General features: G+C 43.2%; 2 protein-coding genes and 1 long non-coding RNA gene across 3 annotated transcripts; 1 reads left to right on the forward strand and 2 right to left on the reverse strand.

Moving 5' to 3' along the window:
- The first annotated feature begins 189 nt into the window (after window positions 1–189).
- On the forward strand, window positions 190–6213 carry LOC135340392 (acetoacetyl-CoA synthetase-like). The gene is made up of 14 exons (XM_064536733.1): window positions 190–381; window positions 877–1098; window positions 1428–1636; window positions 1962–2155; window positions 2421–2562; window positions 2743–2823; window positions 2995–3119; window positions 3509–3696; window positions 3921–4034; window positions 4379–4504; window positions 5223–5292; window positions 5354–5412; window positions 5487–5689; window positions 5880–6213. Exons 1-14 carry the CDS (start codon window positions 285–287, stop codon window positions 6027–6029), a joined length of 1980 nt encoding a protein of 659 aa, XP_064392803.1. The 5' UTR covers window positions 190–284; the 3' UTR covers window positions 6030–6213.
- LOC135340368 (golgin subfamily A member 3-like) lies at window positions 6176–12901 on the reverse strand. The gene is made up of 7 exons (XM_064536696.1): window positions 12806–12901; window positions 12374–12752; window positions 7884–11541; window positions 7523–7674; window positions 7053–7234; window positions 6627–6740; window positions 6176–6412 (listed from the first exon to the last, which is right to left on the reverse strand). The coding sequence occupies exons 2-7, from the start codon at window positions 12695–12697 to the stop codon at window positions 6331–6333; spliced, it is 4512 nt and encodes a 1503-aa protein (XP_064392766.1). The 5' UTR covers window positions 12698–12752; window positions 12806–12901; the 3' UTR covers window positions 6176–6330.
- Window positions 12902–14706: 1805 nt separating this feature from the next.
- LOC135340461 (uncharacterized) lies at window positions 14707–15561 on the reverse strand. The gene is made up of 2 exons (XR_010396378.1): window positions 15361–15561; window positions 14707–15311 (listed from the first exon to the last, which is right to left on the reverse strand). It is a non-coding gene; the product is annotated as an uncharacterized LOC135340461 (long non-coding RNA).
- Between the last annotated feature and the right edge of the window lie 3219 nt (window positions 15562–18780).

Below are 18780 nucleotides of genomic sequence, written 5' to 3' on the forward strand. Positions count from 1 at the left end.
GTTACAGTTAGCAATCTCTAGCTAATTTTAATGCCACACCTATTTTCACTCTGGGCGGGGCTACATGACACTTAGGCGGCCTGAATTCGAGGCTAATGAGAAGTACTGCAGATCAGCCCTACCCCCTGAGGGGAAGCCCTTCAACATCCTGAACAGGAAGCTGAGTCAGCAAACAGCAGTATATAACCAGTTGACCTTCAGACTTCTACAGTTTATACAAAAATTAATATTTGGTTTGTGAGCTGAGGTTTAACGTTTGTATGCGAAGCTAACTTTACTGAGGAATGGATGCCCCTACAAAGATGTGGTCCCCTAATGGACAGGAGACTAAAATGGACGAGTTCAGAGAGAGAGTCAATAAAGAGCTCAAGCTGACATTGAGTACGTTTGTGCATGCATACTTAAGTATGAGCTATGAGTACGAGTATGAGTAAGCTATGAGTCTTAAAATACTACTGCTATTCTGACACACAATGCAGTTGTTATAATAATTATTGGCTTTGTAAATTTTTAATTATATTCATTGACCAAAGGTGACCATGAATGTGCTGATTCTCAGCTGATTTTGCTAGTCTCTCACACCACCTGACTGCAGTCATGCCACTGGCAGTATGTGTGTGTGTGTAGGTAGTGTAGCACACATGCACTCGTTACTAACCTTTCCTTATAATACTACTGTGGGGGCGGGGGGGACGAGCTTGACTGTATCGGCTTCTTGTGGGGCTCCACTAGGAAGGATACGTATTGTTCCCACTTTTTCTGTATAGCAGATACTTCCTTTGCAGGCATTAAGGGCCCAAAGATTTTGAATACTACACTATAGAAATTTAATTAGTAATTGCATTAACTCTTCCCACCACACACACGCACACACAGAAACGTATGCAGACCTGTGGCAGTGGTCGGTTGATCGGTATGACCAGTTTTGGGAGCAGTTCTTCCACTACTCCACCCTCCAGTACTCGTGTGTCTACGAGAAGGTGGTGGACACAAGTAAAAACATAGCGGAAATCCCGGAGTGGTTTCAGGGGTGCAGGATGAACTATGCAGAGAACCTGCTCCAGCACCAGGACGACAAAACTGCCATTATCACTTATGGTATGAGAGCCAGAATAATTGTAGAGTGTTTCTGTTCTGTCACCATGCATTCTATCTCGTTACCAACTTTTCCGGCATCTTGTACTGTATAATAGAAAGTCCGAGTATTTTTTTAACCTTCCACCCCCCTCCCAATGTGCATGTACATTGTAGGTGGTGCTCAGTTTCTGATCAAATTTTGTACCAAGTTTCGTAATAATACTAGCTCAGTATACTAGCTCAGTAATCTAGCATGCAGCCATGCTGTACACTCAGTATACTAGCTCAGTATACTAGCATGCAGCAACCCATGGCACACTGTACAAATTGTATTCCTTGTCCCTCTGCAGGTGAGGGCCAAGAAGGTGTCTCCGTCAGCTTCTCTGAGCTCCGACAGAGGGTGGCTACGCTAGCGGCTGCAATGAGGGGGTATGGCATTGGAGAGGGGGATAGAGTCGTCGGGTACCTTCCTAACTCCTCCTTTGCAGTGGAGGCCATGTTGGCTACTGCTAGTATAGGAGCAGTGTGGAGCTCCACCTCTCCTGACTTTGGAGTATCAGTGAGTTTATTCTTTGCTTTTGATTTAGTTATTGCCGTCCTATTCTTTGGAGCTCTCTAAGAGCTACAGAATCCCGGCTTTGAAATCGGGACTCCAAAAAAGAATAACCTTCCTCTTCGAAATTACCTCCATTCTCGCATGTAAAAACTTATTGAGTTGTGGCCACTCAAACGTAGTTAGCAAATGCCCACACCACACACACACACTCCACACCTTCATACCCCCACCCACCCACACTCCACATCTCTCTCCACACACATACTCCACACTTCCCTCACACACACACACACTCCACACCTCCCTCACACACACACACACACTGTAGGGAGTACTGGACAGGTTCACCCAGATCAAGCCCAAGCTCATCTTCTCTGTGGAGGCCGTCCGCTACAACAACAAGACTCATAGCCACCTTCAAAAGCTGTCTGAAGTGGTTGCTGGTTTGCCTGCTCTGGAGATGGTGGTCATCTTCCCCTTTTGTGGGACACAGAATATCGACACAAGCTCAATACCAAACAGGTGAGAGAGAGACAGGCAATTATGCAAAATTTTCATAAACTATCAAATGAATTCTCGCAGTTTTAATATCAGACTATGCTCTACAATACGAAAAATATGAAAATTTCCACCATACAAAAATAACCCACTATACGGTATTATCCCCAAGTGAAATACCGTGTGCTCTACATTATTGAAGAACATTTTAATTTCTTGGTATTGTACCCAGCTACACACTGTGCATGTATCATAATTATTGTGTATCATTGACTATGCCCCCCTACAGTGTTTTGTTTGAGGACTTTGTGGAGGACTTCAGGGGGGCAAAGGAATTGAAATTTGCCCAACTCCCCTTTAACCACCCCCTCTTCATCATGTTCTCCTCTGGTACCACTGGGGTGCCCAAATGCATGGTGCACTCAGCTGGGGTAAGTCACTATAGCAACAGCATTCCGTAGTAGATTAATTGTGTAATTTGGGAGATACTACAAATGTATGAACATGTAAGTGAGTGCTAATACATGATTATGCTCTTGGGTATAATTGTGTGAATACTATGTAACCAGATCATTAAGTGGTAGGAAGTTTATTTGCCATTTCTCTCTCAGGGCACTCTGATACAGCATCTGAAGGAACACATTCTCCATGGCAACATGACAAGCAGTGATGTCATGTTCTATTACACAACAGTATGTTAAGACACTAGCGACTAAAAATTGAACATTGACAAGCATATTATTATAGTGTTGAGATGAGGCTCTGGCTTGGCACATCTGTTGCTATAATTGTGTATTTTGTAGCATATAATAATTATGCATTAATTTTATATTGGTTATGTAATTACAATATTAATTCCTCAGACTGGATGGATGATGTGGAACTGGCTGGTGTCTGCGCTGGCAGTGGGAGCTACTATAGTGCTGTACGATGGCTCTCCCTTCATACCCTCTCCCAATGTGCTCTGGGACTGTGTCGACAAGTTTGGGTGAGTGCAGCAGCTGTGTCGGATTGTGACAGCTGTATAGGATTGTGCCTCAGCTAGTAAGCTTTGACATGTACTCTTGTACATGTGTATGTGTGTACTCTAACCTATAGGCTGAGATGCTAGTGCATGTACATGTGTGTGTGTGTACTCTAACTTATAGGCTGAGATACTAAGCAAGCTCAGTTAGTGCAACTATGCAAAGAGCTCTGTACGTACATGTACGTATTAAAGTGACTAAGATTTAACATTCTCTGCTTTTCCCTCCACATGTAACTACGTGTTTTATGGACAAAATACTAATTTTCTTCCATTATGTCCTTACTTCTATATACACACGACCCCCACACACACACCCCTCACACACGCCCCCTCACACAACACACGTACAGTATAACAATCCTGGGAACAGGTGCCAAGTGGTTGTCAGCTCTGGAGGAGCGCAACATTCACCCGATAGAGACCCACTCCCTCACCAGCCTCCATACCATCCTCTCCACCGGCTCACCCCTCAAGCCTCAGAGCTACGACTACGTGTATACTCGCATTAAGGATGACATCATGCTCGGATCAATCAGTGGTTAGTGATGTGTGTGTGTGTGTGTGTGTGTGTGTGTGTGTGTGTGTGTGTGTGGGGGGGGGGGATGGAGTAAACAGATTGTAACGGTATAATAAAAATTTCGATTTGCCCAATTTTTCCGAGATCCTATTACATACTCTCTCCTTCTGCTTTTCCATGGTAGGTAATTGCAATGTCATATTTGGGGTCAAAGTGCATCACCCCACCCCCTTTTCCCAATCCAGGAGGTACGGACATCATCTCGTGTTTTGCTGGTCAGAACCCGACTGTGCCAGTGTACAGAGGGGAGCTTCAGAGTAGGAACCTGGGCATGGCTGTGGAGTGCTGGGACACCGACGGTGGGTGGTGGAATCATGCACTTAATATAATTATGCTGGGATATGGCTCTTTGAAATTTCTTTAGAATTGTGCTAAAATAGTGTGGTGGGAAGTGGCTTTAGAATGCGTGTACCAGCTAGCTAGGCTGGCTTAATAGTGTAGAAAGTACGACGGAGCTTAGAATTACTAGGCATGGCTCAGAGATTGTCCGTAAATACATCACTTTAAAAGCAATTATTGGTACGACTTCTCTTAGCTAGCTAAGACCTTATTTAAGAATTCCAAATCTTAGTGTCTGGTAACCATATTTCACCTGGGTCACCTGATATTGACTTAATTACTACACATGCCCCACCCCCTGTAGGTAAGGAGGTGCTTGACGACAGTGGGGAGCTGGTGTGTACCAAGCCCTTCCCCTCCATGCCCACCCACTTCTGGAATGATGACGATGGCATCAAGTACACCAAGGCATACTTCACAAAGTTCCAAGGTGTGTGTGTGTGGGTGTGTGGGTGTGTGCGTACGTGTGTGTGTGGGTTGGAGGGGTTGTAAACAAAAGAATAAAAATTGTGAGGAACTGCTGACCGGAGTGCATGTAAGATAAATATTGCTTACATTTGTATAAGACATGAATGGTTAACTTCTACTAAATGTAAGTATCTGTGTCTGTGTCTGTGTCTGTGTCTGTGTGCCTCAATTATTTTAGCAATTAGCCTCTGGAATAACGTTGAGTGTGGGCAGAATATCGAGGCATAATCACGCCCACGCTCAACGTTATTGCAGAGGCTAATTGCTACATTGAGGCACACGTGTCATACCTCCTCTAGTGTGTGTCTGTGTGTTGAGTGTGCCCCCTGACATGTGTGTTGCCTAGCAGCTGTTGATATTGTTGTCTTCTTTGATTAATTGCCCTAATTAGTGACTATCTAGTTATCGTGTATATAATAATTATGTGTGTGGGGGTGGGTTGGCTTTCAATCTGTTTAGCATAATTTATTATATCAATTTTAAAGCCTCATCCATTCTAAACTGTAATAGTATCGAAATCCATCAAAATTATGTTAGGCGTATAACACATCATTTTCGAGGTTCAGTACAATTTGTGAAAACCATGAAAACTACCAAAAAATGATGGGGCTCAAAAATGGTTATTTTGGTACGTGATTTTTATGTTCTGCACTCACCCTCCCCCTCACACATGTGTGCAGGTGTGTGGGCCCACGGTGACTATTGTGTCATTAACTCTCGGACAGGTGGAATCGTCATGCTTGGACGAAGGTGGGTTTCAATATTACTGTCCCATTAATTATAATTATACTCTAATTCGTTCCTCCTATAGCGATGGTACTTTGAACCCTGCTGGAGTCAGATTCGGCAGTGCAGAAATCTACAACATAAGTGAGTGTAACTTCTTCTAATTATACAACAATAAAATTGTTTTGCCGAGCTCATTAACTCACTGATTTCTCCAGTTGAGCATATGGAAGGCATAGCCGATAGTCTGTGTGTGGGTCAGCGTATTAGCGGTGGTGATGAAAGGGTTATCCTCTTCCTCAAGATGACACCCGGCCACTCATTCTCGGAGGATATTGTCAAAAAGGTCAAGGTTCAACTCAGGACACAGCTATCCGCTAGACATGTACCGGCAGTTGTCTTGGAAACCACAGACATACCAGTAAGTTTATTGTATGTCAGGACTTGAATGTGAGGAGTTTCATCATAATTATGCGTTTTCTTTTTCACGAGACAGTACAAAATAATGTAAAAGTATGATTAATTGCATGTGACTGTACGCATGTATTTTTACACTTTGTACGCAACCTCACCACCACCCCCCCCCCCCACACACACACACACACACACAGTACACCATCAACGCTAAGAAGGTGGAGGTAGCTGTTAAGAAGATAATCTCTGGAGAGGAAGTCCAACAAAGAGGGGCGCTGGCCAACCCGCAGTCGCTCGACTTGTACTACAACATACCAGAGTTGCAGCTATCAGGACAGAACCACTAACTTATAACTAGCTTTGTGGACTCTATCTCTATGCCATATATTTTTAGCACAGCGAGTTGTTTTTAGGAACTAATTTACAATGTTTACATGTACCCCCCCTCTGTTAAGTAACAGCTGCACAGATTTTATTATGTAATTGACATGAACACGTTTAAATTAATGCAGATCTCAGACAATTTTCAATTGATATTGAACACAGCGCTATACAAAATTGAGAGATAATTATAAATCGGTTGATATCACAAATAAGTTAAGAGTTAATAAGAACTTGACCAACGTATACGTAAGAGGTGGGTCATTGCTATGAGTGTTTGCTGGACGTGGAGAGATGCAACGAGGGAACAGCTGATCTCTTGAGGCTCTTTATCTGACTCTCAATCTCCCTGGATAGGGGAAGGTAGACATTTAATAAGTTAAGAGTGCTGAGCTTTATGACTCATGCAGTCACAAACATGCATGTACTACACTACACATTGACTGCACCGTAATTATTGCACTAATAATTACTATGAGACATCACTGATCAGTATAATTATATACCTAAGCTACAAAAACAGCTACAGTACCTTGACCGCCCCCCCCCCCCCACCAACCCACCTTGTAGAGGCGTGTGATTCGTGCATTGAGGCCGAGTGCTTGTCCATGTCAGATTGCATCTGTCCCATGTCCTCCCTCAGAGACACAAGGTATGACTGGAGACCATGCAGCTTCCTACAAGGAAGCAATAATTATTATTATGAAGCACTAACAGACTCGCATAGTTTTTGAAGGCCAATAACTTGAGTAAAATTTCGATGCCTTAATTATATATCCATTTGTACTACATGGTACGATACATTATTATAGAGATAGTGGGGAGCTACACCAGCACTAACGTGGTACAAAGGTCATGGGATTTGTATGTACGTAATAATGAGGCACTTCACATGCACACTACCTTTGGAAGGCCATAACTTCATGGAAAAGAAGCATTTCTGTTCAGATCAAAATACACTTTCAAAGGTTTTAGACACACCCACTCACTTGTTCTTAGTTCCTAGCTGCTCGTGAAGAGCATCAATCTCCCCGGACTTCTGTATCTCCGCGACCTTTTGACCCTGCTTCCTGGCCTCCTCCAGTCGTGATGTCATCTCCGTCTGCATGGCCTGAGTGTAACCGAGGGTTTCACCAGCACCACTGCCGTCACGTGTCCGTCTTCCCTGTGTCTGTGTGAGGGTTGCACGTATACTAATTATACTTACTAGCAATGAAGGTAGGTATTTCAAAGGGCTACAAAATACATTTTTAATGTGAAAAATGCACAATTTTATGAGTAATCAAAGTCAGCGATCAAACTGGCCAATTTTGGGAAAATATACAGCAACAACACAAATTTGTACGGTAGAGACAACAATTTTGTGCCACTAAAAACTCTCATATGTTCATAAACAATTAAGCAGTACTAAAAGATTCGTGTCCCATTGTTTGTCAGGTGACCAGCCACCATTACTGACCTTTTTACTGGCAGCCTTTGCTCGGTGCAGATCATCTAACTTTCTCTTTATACCCTCCTTTTCGGCGACCGTCTGTGCTAGTCCTTGCTGCTCCGTTAACCATCGATCCAGAGCACTTATCTCAGCCCCACTGACCACACCCCCTGGACCATCTGTGGACGAGATAGATAGATAGATTGTGAATACACTGTACAGTACATTAAACGTAACAGCTACTGTCATTCATACACTGTATGAGATGATGCGAATACAGTCATACAAACATTCAGTATCACATCACACATACAACAATGCTCACATAGTGTACATGTATATGTACATTATACTGAACAGTATAACCAATACCACACTGTCGGCACACCTGGCTCATTTCCAGCTGAGCTGTCCACTCGGCCGTGACGGAGCAGCTGTGCTCTTAACCCTTCCATCTCCTCCGCATGTCTCTTGTTTGCCAGCTGTAACTCGTCTTCTAACATGTTCCTTTCCCCCTCAAGCGCTTGTACTTGTGCTTGTAACTCTTGTGTCAAAATGTTTAACTGTGCTTCTTTTGTTCTCAGTAACGTACTCTGTGCTTCAGTCGTTTGCAATCGTTTGTTAAGTTCAAAAGATACCTGTTCTTTTTCAGTTGTGAGGTCCGCCATTGCTTCTTTAAGACTATCCATTTCACCGGCAATCTCTGACAATTGTTCCTCTAAATCTTTCAAACGTCTATCTTTGCTCAAAAGCTCACTACTCAACTCGGCCAATTTCTTCCTTTCTTCTTTTTCAGCCTCCTTTGAGGTCTGTTGTGCTCGCTTAGAATGTTGTAGCTGTTTCTCGAGCAGCTCCATTTTCTCGGCAATGGCTTCATCTTCAAGTTCTTTCTCCTCGAGAACACGTTGTGCTTGAGCGGATAGTTTCAGAAGACACGCCTCCCTCTTTGCCAGTGCCACCTCCAACCCACCTGTATGGTCCCTCATAGCGCCCTGTGTTAGCTCCATACCAGACAGTCGTCCAGTCAGCTTCTCAATGTTAAGTTTCAACTCTTGAATCTCGTCACGCAATTTCAACTCGTTTTCTTGTCCATTTTGCTTCAGTTTTTTCACCACCACTGTGCCAGCTCTTTCGATTTCGTTTTTCTGTGCCATTTCCTGTTCAAGTTGCTCGCCGAGCTGCTTGTTCTGTCGCGTGAGATTCTCCGTTTGGCTCTTTAGTTTGTCCCTCTCTCTCTCGGCTTGTCTTAGACTACTCCTCAGTTGAGGGGTGGCATTTGCTTTCAACGGACTCTCCAGCATCACAGATGCGTTTCTAAGCTCGCTTTTCAATCGATAATTCTCGTCTTCAAGTTTGGACACAGCCGAATCGTGTTCTTGCATCGCTTCTTCCATTTCTCTCTTAGTTTGATCTTCAATTCTTTTCAACGTTCGCAGCTCTGTCTCCAAATGGTTAGCTTTGGCTTGAGCCTTGATCAGCTCTCCTTGGTGTGCAATTTTCAACGAATTCACTTCAGCCTGCAACTGTGATTTGTCCCGTACTAGCTTCTGAAACTCCTCCAAACTTTTCGAAGGTGAGGTGTCCAATTTGCCTTCAAGATGAGCCTTCTCTTGTTTCAATTGTGCCAGTTGTTCATCCAATTCTTTCTTGGCCTCCCTCAAAGAACACAGTTCGTCCTCCATTGAATCTTTCTCTGTGGCAAGGTGGGAAATAACTCGGTCCTTTTCTTCCACACTATCTTGTACATCTCCGCTCTTGGTGGCTATTGACTGAAACTGGTCTTGCAGGTTCTTGAAGTGATCGATTATTTCTCCCGATTGTGATTCAAGGGTTTGTAATTCTTCAACTTTTTCTTCAAGTAGACGATCTTTTTCCATTAATTGTGAGGTAAGGTTTTCGTTGTCAGCTGCCATTGCTCGCCTGGCTTGCTCGGACGTTCGCAAGATGGAGTCCTTTTCCTTGAGAGCAGATTTCAATTTTCCCTCCAATATAGCTAACTGGTGTTTAGTTTCATCAAGTTCGGTTTCGAGAAACTTTCGCCCGTCATTAGTCATATCCAACTCCTGTTTCATAATCTCCCTAGCATCTTTAAGACCTTGTAAAGCCGCGCCTTTACCGACCAGAGCGGCCTCTGCATCTCGTAGACTTTCTTGCAAACCGCTTTCCAATTCCTCCATTTTCGATTCTTTGTCACAAAGTGTTTGTTGAGTAGCTTGCAGCCTGTCCTTGAGTTCTTTGGCAGTGTGGGTTAAAACTTCATTCTTCATTTCAACATCCTCTGCTTTCTCCTCAGACTCTTCTTTAGCAGTTAGAGCATCAGCTAGTTCAGATTTCAATTTATCGACCATATCTTCCTGGAATTTCACCGCTTTTTTCAATTCATGCGTCTCTGCTAACACATTTTCAAACGAGTCCTCTCTCGATATAACGTCGGCTTCGATAGCTTCTAGCTCACTGACCATTCTAGCTTTGTCATGGAGTACAGCTCTCTGTAACTGACCGATTTGATTCTGAAACAATGAGTTCTCTTCCAACAACTGTTCGACCTTGATACTCTGTGCTATTGCGTTGGCCTTCGCTTCACTTAGCTCGCGTTGTAGCTTCCCTTTAGTTTCCATTGAGTCTTGAAGTTGCTGATGCAGCCATCCTTTAGCTTCTTCCAGAGCTCCATAACTGGCTTCCAGAGACGACGATTTCGACTGCTCTCCACTCAATTCACTTTTCTTCTTTTCTAGTTCACTTCGAGCATCTTTAAGCTTCTTTTGTGACAACGCTGTGGCCTCTTTTTGTTCCTTCAACGCTGCTCTAGATTCGGTGAGCTGTCTGTCCAGTTTTTGAGAATGTTCTTTTTCTTCAGCTAATTCACGTCCAAGAACAGCCCCCGCCATTTTCTCCCCATCAATTTTGTCCTCAAGTTCCTCTCTCAATTGTTTAAGTTCTTGGCCATTATTAGAGGACAATTGTGATAAATTGTTTGAATTTGGTCGAATGTTTTTCTGTCTTTCTTTCTCAAGCGCCTCAGTTAAATCGTCGAGTTGAGCTTCGGCTTGACTCAATTTCGACTGCAAATTTGCTCGATCTTTGAGAGTGTTTTTACATTCGTTAACGACACTTTGCAGCTGCCCTTCGAGGTTAGCTTTAGCCTGCAGGGCTTTGGTCAGTTTATCCCTGAGCGGTCCAGATTCAGACTCTGGCAACAGTTGATAAGATCCATCTTCGCTGGGGGTCCTTCTTGTAGACGGTACGAGTGACGACAATCGAGGGGTGGGGGGCGAGTGCTTATCAGATGAAGATGAGTTGCGATGCCACTTATTCTTAGGTTTATCGGAGGCTTGGATATGCGAGGGTAACTTTGAAGGTTCGGGGGTCGTAGATCTGTGGTCAGATAATGACCTGGGTAGACCAAGGCTTTTATTCTCAACCGGTGTGGGGGTGTGTGATTTCCTAGCGGAGGTCACTTCTATCGGGAGGGTGACGGGTATCATGTGACTGCTAGAACCAGCTGTTAGGTTTTCCTCTGCCGAATCAAACGGATCGTTCAGGTACGCCTCTGTAAGATGCTGCACTGATACCACTGAGCTTGTCTCGATATCCGAATCATCGTGTCTAATAGACAATCTGTGTGGAGGGAACTCGGCGCCTTTGGGGGAGGGAGGCAACAAAGGTAAAGTTGAGGTCTTTAGTGAGGTAAAGGCACGGTCAGAATATTGTTCATGAGTTGAATCTTCGTTCTCTTGTGGTAATTTCTCGACAAATTCAATTGATTGTCCGTCGGTCTGCGCTGTAGTAGTTTGGTTTCCATGGAGATCAGGGATGGGTGTGGCATCTCTGGAGGTGTGATCAACTGTTTCTTCACTTTGCTGTGAGACTGTGTTGTCTAGACTAGGTATTGTGCTGGTTGCCATAGGGACAGCGTTTCTGTCAAGGTCCGATGAGTATGGTGAGCTGGTGAGAGGCTCTCGAAGGTCAAAGGTCTCACTGTCACTGACGATGGAGGGTGTGGCAGAATGGGCGTGTCTCAGGCTGGCATTACTAGAGCGACTCACCTGCATAATCAATCAGATACATACATGCACATGTTAATAATGTGGTAGGTAGATCTATATGTACACTCGTTCTTTGAAGCTTGTATGTACACTCTATAAATTATGCTATTAATACTTGTGCCTATACAGATCATCGGGGTATCATTTGTTTTTCGGCTGTGTATGGCCAAATTGCCAAATTAGCAAATATGAACTTGATACAACAGTTAAAAGGTCTCTTTCTAAGCTTTCATAACATCGGATCCATGGAATCTAAGTTATAGCAGCTGAAAGAGTTCCCGAATCATTGATTTAAAACGGGGGGAGTGTAGTTGGAAATATCCTAAAAGAAAATTTTAGGGGGGGGGGGTAGGAGTTGGTAGATTATGCTCGACTATTATGCTATTCTTTTATGCTCAAGTTAGCAGCCTATTATTCTTTTCAAATTGCCTATTATTCTTTTCAAATCACATAGGCCCCATGTCGCTGCACAAGTAACATCAAACTATAAGTAATGGCCACATGACTCCATCTATTACACTACCAAGGAGATAATTAACCATCAGTACTTCCATCAGTCTACAAATGTTTTTACTATGCATGACTCGTACTGACCTGTACTTCTAAAACCTGCATAAAGGTGCCTATTATGCCAGCATAATTTTCACCCCAAAAAATGTACCTATTATGCTCAAAATTACGCCAGTATAATCTACCAACCCCTGGGGGGGGTAAAAGCCCCCCTGAAAGTAACCCTGCTATAGGTACGCACACATGTACATGTACATAGGATATGACATTGTAAATATGAAACCAAAACACACAACACACACACACACATAATTATGCGTACCTGAGTCGACAATATACCGAAACTCTCTGTCACAGAGGGTGGTTTCGTTGGGTGTGGTTTAGTACTCGGCAGTGTGAAACTATACAACAGTCCACCCTCGTTGTCCATGCTTACGGGAAATCCCCCACCCACGCGATTAGGACCAGCCCTCAAGGCAGACAACACACTCAGGTCCGTCGGACGACTTTCTGGTAATAGGTGTGACCTGGGCTGTTGTACCACACCCACTGACGGGACAGACTTGAGGACGGGGTCGGAAGGGTCAATTTGGCGATCATCAGCCGAAAAAAAGAACAAATTATCGGCTGGAGAATTATCTGCCATTATGTTGTACCGTGTAGTAGGAGTCCACTTCTATTAAATTATGTCTCTTTGATCCCTACATAATGAGTATATAAAATCATAAAATCATTTTTGTGTTAATGGTCTTACTTTTATATTGAGGGTCTGTTAGCCTAAAGAATTAGAATAGTTCAGCTAGCTAGCTCAGCAGGAAGGCAGCCATGCATGCACAGAGTTGTTAGGGAGTGGTTTAGTTAGCAAGGAGGGGCTGCAAACTTGATCTCAACTATATTATATTTATAGCATGCAATGAAGTGGTGCTAACCCTCGGCTGGGTATATACAGTTTTGTATGTATGATACGAAGAGCATGGAAGCTGGCCAAGTAGCAAATAATATGAGCAATGAAGACTCTACAGGCATGCTCATAATTCTAGCTTTCTACTTTAGTGCCCTTTTCCATTGTTCCTGGTACAGGATCACTTCAGCTGTGAATACATACCTCGATAAAGGACGCTTGTATAATTATAGGCCTAAGGTCAAAGTTCATGGACATAATTTATTATTAATTAACAATAAAATAATTATTATTATGCATGGTCTTAGTTAGATATTATACTGTGTCATAATTAACAATGAAAAAAAGGCTACTTTTTAATTTTTTTTTCAAGCATAAGGACAAAAACCAAGTAGCAACTGAATACAATAAAAAGCACCGCGGGTGCTGATGCCTCGGTGGAGGTACCAAAGCTACATTAACATAAAACTACTAATAGCTAGCTAGCTTTTATACAAATATTTATATCATGAACATTTTTAATTTTGCTGCATGCAATCACAGGGAAACTTAAATAGTGGTAATTAATGATCGACCATTATTGTCAATGTTAAAAACGATCGATACCAAAAGTTAATACTATCAGATTCACTGCCCACTTTATACAAACCACTTCCGGTGACTCAAAGTAGCGCTGGGGTTATTCGGGCTCCGGAGCTGGTGGTAGACTCGCAAGCCACTCCCTTTTCTCTGATTGGACGGGGGCGGGAGAAAAGGGACTGGTGACTCTGGGACACATTTTGTGTCTCTACCAGAATTTGGGTAGAGATTATTCATTGATTTTTCCACGTGATCCAAATATTGCGTGAGGTTAAGTAGAATTGCGTAGCCTGCAAAAGTGATCGCGGGCTTCTTAGCTACAGTTTAAGAATGGATGCTAGTGCTAGAAAGGAGAAGATGATGGAGTAATAACATCATCAGGCATTCAGCTAGGATATAGTCATCTAAGACACCAGCAGAGATTAGCTTGTTTTAGTTTTACGTGATGAGAACTGGCAGCCGAAAGTCATTGGTTGCCTAAAGCTTTTAATAACCTGTACAATACAAGACAGATAATGGCAGACGGCAGCAGTTGAATTGAGAGTAGTCAGACTTGTACAAGCTGTCTTAAATCGCTGCCACTCCTCGGTTCAAAGAAGGACTGCCAAGATTTCTACGTTCATCAGCTGTTCCATGCTAATCCACAAGTTATGGCACAACAGACACTGGTACAAGGATCTATAAAATCAAAAGGCTGGCTAAATAGATCTGTATACTTGTCTCCTGTGTGTCTTTAGCTTTTGACGCATCAGAATAAATTGGATAATTTGCACGTGACATTAATATTTAATAGCATTCCTGATTTACACAAGCTGTAGCCCAGAGTCACCAGTCCCTTTTCTCCCGCCCCCGTCCAATCAGAGAAAAGGGAGTGGCTTGCGAGTCTAAGCTGGTGGTGGGTCAACTGGGTACCGGTGTCACAGGACACGGCCTCCCCCAGGACAGGAGCTCCGGGGGGGGTTTCGTCCTTAGGATAAATCCTCCCCCCGGAGTTTCTGTCCTAGGACAAAAGCTCCTACCCCAGGACCAGAGCTCCCCCATTCTGCGGTGCAGGTGAAAGTCAGTCCACAGGTAATCTGAGAGGACTAAGCTAGACTAGGCTACGAAGTAAACAGCCATAGACAAAGCCTAACTAGATGCAATAGATGCTGTATCTATTATGTTATAGATCTCAATACTCAATATATACAACAATGCAAGAGAAAGAAGTACAATAAATATAACCAAAAGTGCACAAATCATAAAGTGATGCAACCAGAACAAAACCAATTACCTACTGGTTCTTTGCGAATTTTGGCACAGCGATAGTGATACCACTCACTACATTTGTCACACATGACCATATCCTCAAAAGAGTCCGGTCTCTTGCACATGCAGTATATTGTAATGGCAATGGTTTGTGGTGTTGGTCTTTTTGGCATCGCTTTCTTTGTGCGAGGGAACCGTGAGAGTTTGCCCTTCTCAAAGCACTTAATGAGATGTGCTCTCATTTTGGCCTCATCAAACACTAGAGAATCCACATTATCGTTCATAGCAGCGTGATATGCAGCAGCAATGCTAAATAGTCCGCAGTTGTTAGCACCCTCTTGCTGCTGGAGAGCCACCACAGAAATCAACAGCCCATTGCATTGAATTAATGGGCTATACACTTGTGCTATCTGGAGCTCAGTACTTGGGGAAAGCGTTCCATTGAAGCAGCTGTCGTACAAATACAGTTCACCCTTAAACAGAGAAGTGGCAATCCAGTGCTGTTGTTCTTCAACAAAGAAGATTTGCACAGCTGCATGTGTACAAGTAAAATTATCATAATTACATAAACGTTGTGTTACCTGGGCCTTGATTATTGGAAACTGGTGGAAATGCCTTTAATTGGGCCAAGAGAGTATTATAGCAGCCTTCAAACTTAAGGAATTGCATCGATAATAACTGGTGGGCTGCGCGCATATGCTTGTCGGAGAGCATACCACCTATTGCACTCAACACGTTTAGATCTAGGGTCTTTCAGCCACATAGTTCCCTATAATTATATACACAGAAGTCTAAGAATTGTACAAGATATATACACAGCTTATACAGAATATTCTACCAAGAAAATAGACATGTTATGATAATTATATATTATTACCTGACTCTTTTGTTTATTCCTAGGAGGTGACTTGCAAGGATCTTTTGTGTCAAGAGGACGCTTATCACGCTTATCTTGCTTTTGAGAGGGTATAGGTCAGGCTTTTGAGAGGGTAGGTCAGGTTTTTGAGAGGGTACATCAGGTTTTTGAGAGGGTACATCAGGCTTTTGAGAGGGTAGGTCAGGCTTTTGAGAGGGTAGGTCAGGCTTTTGAGAGGGTGCATCAGGCTTTTGAGAGGGTAGGTCAGGCTTTTGAGAGGGTAGGTCAGGCTTTTGAGAGGGTGCATCAGGCTTTTGAGAGGGTAGGTCAGGCTTTTGAGAGGGTGCATCAGGCTTTTGAGAGGGTAGGTCAGGATTTTAAGAGGGTACGTCAGGCATTCGTTTATTCTTAGGTGATTTGACTGGAGAAGAGTGGTTGTCTTCAGAGCCAGGAAGAGTGTTTTCTTCATCGTTGGTTTCTGTAAAATGTTTTAAGCATAATTATATAGCAAGGAACACGACAGAAGGAGGTTATTGCTAGCCACACTTTACCTGGAGAGTAGTATTCCTTTAGCAGTACCCCATTGTAACACTTTTTCAATACTTTGCCGCTCCCAGACTGCAACTCGTATCTACCCTTGTCAAGGATCTTATGGACAATATATGAACCTTTCCAGGTGCAGTCCATTTTCCCTCCCATTCGATGAGAATTGGCCATATTCTTTAGCATGACACTGCTGCCAACTGGATAACTCTACGACAAAAATGGCAAAAAAATAAGCTAAAGTTTGCTATATAAAATAATACCTTCAAAGAGTTATGCTTGTTGTCATACTGCTGCTTCTGTTTTTGCTGTGCAGCATGCAGCAATGTTCTCCTTGGCATTGAGGTGACAGCGGTCACGAATTTCCATCAACCTTCGGAGAATTCCATCCATGTCTTCTCCGTCTTCTTCATCTTCAGTCTCCTCTCCACTCAATTGGTCAGCAGCTCCTCTATCTTCTATAGCGTCGGCACCATCTCGTTGATCCATATCAAAAGTAACAGCTTTCCACGGGTGGCGATTGAACATTAGGAAAAAGGGTGTGTACTTTGATGACGCCTACAATCAAAAAATAATATATGCATGCATGATATAATAATTAAAATTTTACCTGTTTTGATATGCGATAGGCATAAAGAGCAGCAGAGAGATGCTGATCCCAGTCATCAGTACTAGAATCGATTACCTTCTTGAGAGTGTTCACTAGAGTCTGGTTGAAGCGTTCATCAAGGCCATTTGTTTGTGGGTGGTAAGCACTTGATACGCAGTGCTGTATGTCAGTCAACTGAAAAAGTCGGGTGTTGATTTCGTTGACAAACTCTCTTCCTTGGTCTGATTGAATCACTTTTGGCCACCCATGCCTGCAAAATGTGTCAAACAGAAATTTTGCTACACCTTCTGCTGATTTTGATGGGAGTGGGGCAGCCTCAGGCCACTTAGAGAAATAGTCTGAGAGGGTGATAATGTACTTGTTTCCAGAGCTCGTTTCAGGTAGAGGTCCTACCAAGTCAATACCAACTCTGTACCAGACCTTTGTCACAGGGATGGGGTGTAGTTCTGCTCTGGGTTTCTGCAGTTGGTGATTCGTTCGTTGGCATTTGTCGCAGTGCTTGCAGAGCTGTATGACGTCAGCATGTAGGCCTTTCCAGTAGAAATCCTGAGCAACCTACATGCATGAAACAGATATAATTATACTTTATGATGATAAATATACCTTTTCATAGGTCTTGTCTCTCCCAAAATGCATCCCATCCAGTCCATCGTGGCACATGTTTAGTATCCTGCTTTTCTCCTCTTGCTTCACCACAACTCTTCTCATTCTATGCATGCCAGTGCTGTCCTTCTCAGGCAGGTATAAACATTGTTGCTGCAGAGCATATCTTTGAGCTTTGTCTCTTATACTTATCTTGTCATTAGTGGAAAGCCCGTCTCTGTATTTCTTCTGGCCAGCATTGCTGGCAGCAGTCTTGTACAGCAGTATGTCCTCATACTCTTGTTGAGTAGCCATTCTGATTGCTAACAGTCTATACATTTCACATGCACGCGCACGCTTATTATACTAAAGCCTTGACAGGTTTTGACAGGGTACATATGTACCCGGATGATATATCCTGGGGGCGGGGATTCTGTCCTAGGACGAAACCACCGGGGAGGCATTGTCCTAAGACCGCAGGCTCTGGGGGAGAAACTGTCGCCCGGAGGTTCTATCCTATGACACCGGGTGTCGGGAAACTGGCATCTGCCATCAGAGCGCTACTTATCCGGAGTTCTGTAACTCACAGTATGCACTGCTCGGTGTGGTGTACCAGAGATACAAAAGAAAGGGGATTGGAAACGACCGCCCACGCCCTATGTAAAAGGACTGACATCCGGTGAAGCACTCCGTGTAATTATTGCGCTCGCAAATAATTACATGGAGGACTGTCTACGGTTTTGTATCCCTGGTTTCTAGCTCTCCTATCCACTAGAGATCACTCAGAGCCTGGGAGATACTTGAGAGAAGTAAGCTTATACCACTGACAAGCTCTAAGTCAGTTGTCTTTACTCTGTTTCCAATTTTTTTGAGTTTAGCTTGAATTACTCTATGTCAACTTTTTTCTGTCCCTCCTGTAAAGTCAAAACAGCAAAGGACATTGCTTGACTTGGTTATTATGTATCTAAGTGCTACATAGAATGGCTTCATGCTATAAATAAGCTGTACTGTTCATAAACGTTTGCAGTATAGTCCTTCAAACTGCTTTAGTATACTTTTAGACACACCACGGGCCTGTCCCTCCTACGACTTCATAGTAAAGGCTATTTCTTCTTGCATAGCATTTATTTGTCTAGTAATAGTGGCTGCGTTGCTTAGTCGACTTTTTAGAGCTAAATTCTCTTTACTTTTTAGAAAAATCAACGTTAAAAATGATAAATTTCACTGTTTCTATGTGCACATTGTAGAGCAGTCAAGACAGGTAATGAGCATGCTGACTATAAATATAATCCTTTGTAGTTTTAGCCACGCCCTATAACGCGGAATGCTTCACGCAAAAATTTCGTAAAAATTTCCTTTCCAATCCCCTTTCTTTTGTATCTCTGGGTGTACTTTATGCTGCCCTCGAAA

Source organism: Halichondria panicea, chromosome 8, assembly GCF_963675165.1.
Source record: "Halichondria panicea chromosome 8, odHalPani1.1, whole genome shotgun sequence".
In the NCBI taxonomy this organism is placed as follows: Eukaryota; Metazoa; Porifera; class Demospongiae; order Suberitida; family Halichondriidae; genus Halichondria; species Halichondria panicea.